Source organism: Gadus chalcogrammus, chromosome 8, assembly GCF_026213295.1.
Source record: "Gadus chalcogrammus isolate NIFS_2021 chromosome 8, NIFS_Gcha_1.0, whole genome shotgun sequence".
In the NCBI taxonomy this organism is placed as follows: domain Eukaryota; kingdom Metazoa; phylum Chordata; class Actinopteri; order Gadiformes; family Gadidae; genus Gadus; species Gadus chalcogrammus.
In genome coordinates this window covers 7,442,400-7,444,899 of record NC_079419.1, presented here as the reverse complement: position 1 = coordinate 7,444,899, position 2,500 = coordinate 7,442,400, and the positions used below count along the sequence as shown (strand labels likewise).

The following is a 2,500-nucleotide window of genomic DNA, read 5'->3' as shown; positions in this document are numbered from 1 at the left end:
AGAGGCTGCAACACGGTAAAGAATATGTTGTAATCCTATTGTTCAAACATGGTCTAAGTGTTCACCCACAGACTTGTTATTATGGTCTGTGAAAGGCCTCATAGTCGATGAAAGAATCACGTATACCATGGGCATTTATTCTATTGTTTTGAAAGGGAAGTCTGGGGTCCCCTGCTTGAGCTGCTCCCCCCGCGACCCGACCCCGGATAAGCGGAAGAAGATGAGATGAGATGAAATGTATTTTTCAGATTTCTTTATTTTAGTAAATTAAAAAAAAATAGGAAAAATAATCATACTGTTAAATATCTCAGGGTCAAACATCAGGAAACCAGCCATCTTGATTCCCCACAATATTCCCTTTCCATCCTACTTCACTCAAACAGTAACTATTTCTCATGAAGGGGTTAAAGAATGGATTTTCTTATTCTTCAATAACCAAAGAGCCATCACAGGAGTCACTTTGATCCTTTCTGTGAATGCCCCTGGATGTAAGACTGCAGCTACCGTTGCAGAACACTGGCATGTGGAGCACAACAGCCTCAAAACACACAACGCAAGATAGGCTGGGGTGCATCGGACACACACGCACGCACGCACGCACGCACGCACGCACGCACGCACGCACGCACGCACGCACGCACGCACGCACGCACGCACGCACGCACGCACGCACGCACGCACGCACGCACACGCAATCCTCCCATTAACTGTGCAGTTTATCGACCATAACTGGGAGCCTTGTCATTGTTGTTGTCGTTGTTGTTGTTGTTGATGTTGATGTTGTTGTTGTTGTTGTTGATGTGGATATGCGTACCCCTGTCCTCGCCTCTGCATCCAGGCGACCTGCAAGGCGGCCGTGGCTTTCTTCCAGTTCAGCATCCTGGCCAACTACTTCTGGCTGCTGGTGGAGGGGCTGTACCTGCAGACCCTGCTGGCGCTCTCCTTCGTCCCCCAGAGGAAGTACTTCTGGGGGTACATCCTTATCGGATGGGGTGAGTCACAACCTCTTTGGGTGTGTGTGACTTTATATTAATATTGTACAATGGCATAATTCTGGATACATTATGTGCATGCTCTCTATGGACTCATCTGTAGATTGACAGTGCATGCTGCATAGTTCTGCTGCTGCTCCGTGTGAGCTTGGGATTCTATGGAGAGTGAGAGACCCTTGTGGTAACCGGCGCTCCGGCACGTGGAATAATATTGCTGAACATACTTTACATACACTTTCAGTTCTGCAAAATAATATTGTTTACAGGAAGACCGACTCAGCTGTTAGAGCTGGGCCCCGCCCACTATCAACCTAAAAAACCTAACCCAAACTCGCAGATCACTTCCGGATTTGGTAGTGATTTATCAATGTGGTAGCCTGGCTCCGCCCGTCTAAGTACTTCCGCTCAATTTGAATTTCCCTTCAGTACTACGTCTGGGTCTGCGGTATGTTAATTGTTTTTCTCCGTCCAAATTTTCTGCGTCCAATCAGCGAACAGAAGGAGTTGCTGAGAACAATAACGATAAAGTCAGCTCTCGTTGACGGACATCTTCACGCCCGGTGTTTGGTTTGTTTACAGCCTGCGCGCAACATGATTTCTGGCCAAAACGTTAGCGATTGGTTACGGCAGATCCTGAGTGGCACTGGGCAGATCCAATAGTTTGAGAATCTGGTAGGACCAGGCTATCAGTGTGGGGTGTCCCCAAGTAGGAGAGTCTGGTAGGACCAGGCTATTAGTGTGGGGTGTCCCCAAATGTTTGTAACAACTCGTGTAGCCTGCTACATCACATTTAATCTTCAATAAACTGTATTAGGGTTGGCTTTCCTTTGACCTTTATGTTTTGGTTTTAATGTTTGTAGGGCTGCCGATCATAGTTCTCATTATATGGGTGTTGACCAGATATCTCTATGACGACAGAAGGTAGGTTTTTCACAGTGTACATCCCATATCCATCTTACTCCAATGTATCATCTGATATGCTATGTCATATAACATTGGATGTACAAACACAATAAAGCTGCTACAAAACAAAAAAATAAAATGATTCTTTCTGACATGAAATGACCAGCATTTATTTCTAACCCTTTTTTTGGCCCATTGTCCTCAATCTCAAGGGTTACAGAGGTTAAAAAAAATCCAATCAAAATTAGCATTTTGGAAGCCTTTTATCTTGCATTTTATCTTCATTGTCAATTAAAAAACATGATCTGATTTAAATCCCATAAAGGTGCATTGTTTATTTATTGCAGTTGCTGGGATGACACGGACCATGTCGGTATTTGGTGGATCATAAAAGGACCTATCACACTCTCCCTTCTGGTGAGTAGCAGCTAGCATGAGCTACCATGATTCTACAGCATTCCTCAATTATACTCTTTCATTCATAAACCCCTGTGTGTGTGTGTGTGTGTGTGTGTGTGTGTGTGTGTGTGTGTGTGTGTGTGTGTGTGTGTGTGTGTGTGTGTGTGTGTGTGTGTGTGTGTGTGTGTGTGTGTGTGTGTGTGTGT

General features: G+C 45.0%; 1 protein-coding gene across 1 annotated transcript in view; it reads left to right on the top strand.

Annotated features, from left to right (window-relative positions):
* The window catches only part of LOC130387454 (vasoactive intestinal polypeptide receptor 1-like), a 19,403-nt gene that overhangs the window by 14,088 nt on the left and 2,815 nt on the right, over window positions 1–2,500 (top strand). The window contains exons 7-9 of the mRNA XM_056596544.1: window positions 839–992; window positions 1,853–1,913; window positions 2,243–2,312. Coding sequence (XP_056452519.1) covers window positions 839–992; window positions 1,853–1,913; window positions 2,243–2,312 — 285 coding nt within the window. The remainder of the gene's footprint in view (window positions 1–838; window positions 993–1,852; window positions 1,914–2,242; window positions 2,313–2,500) is intronic.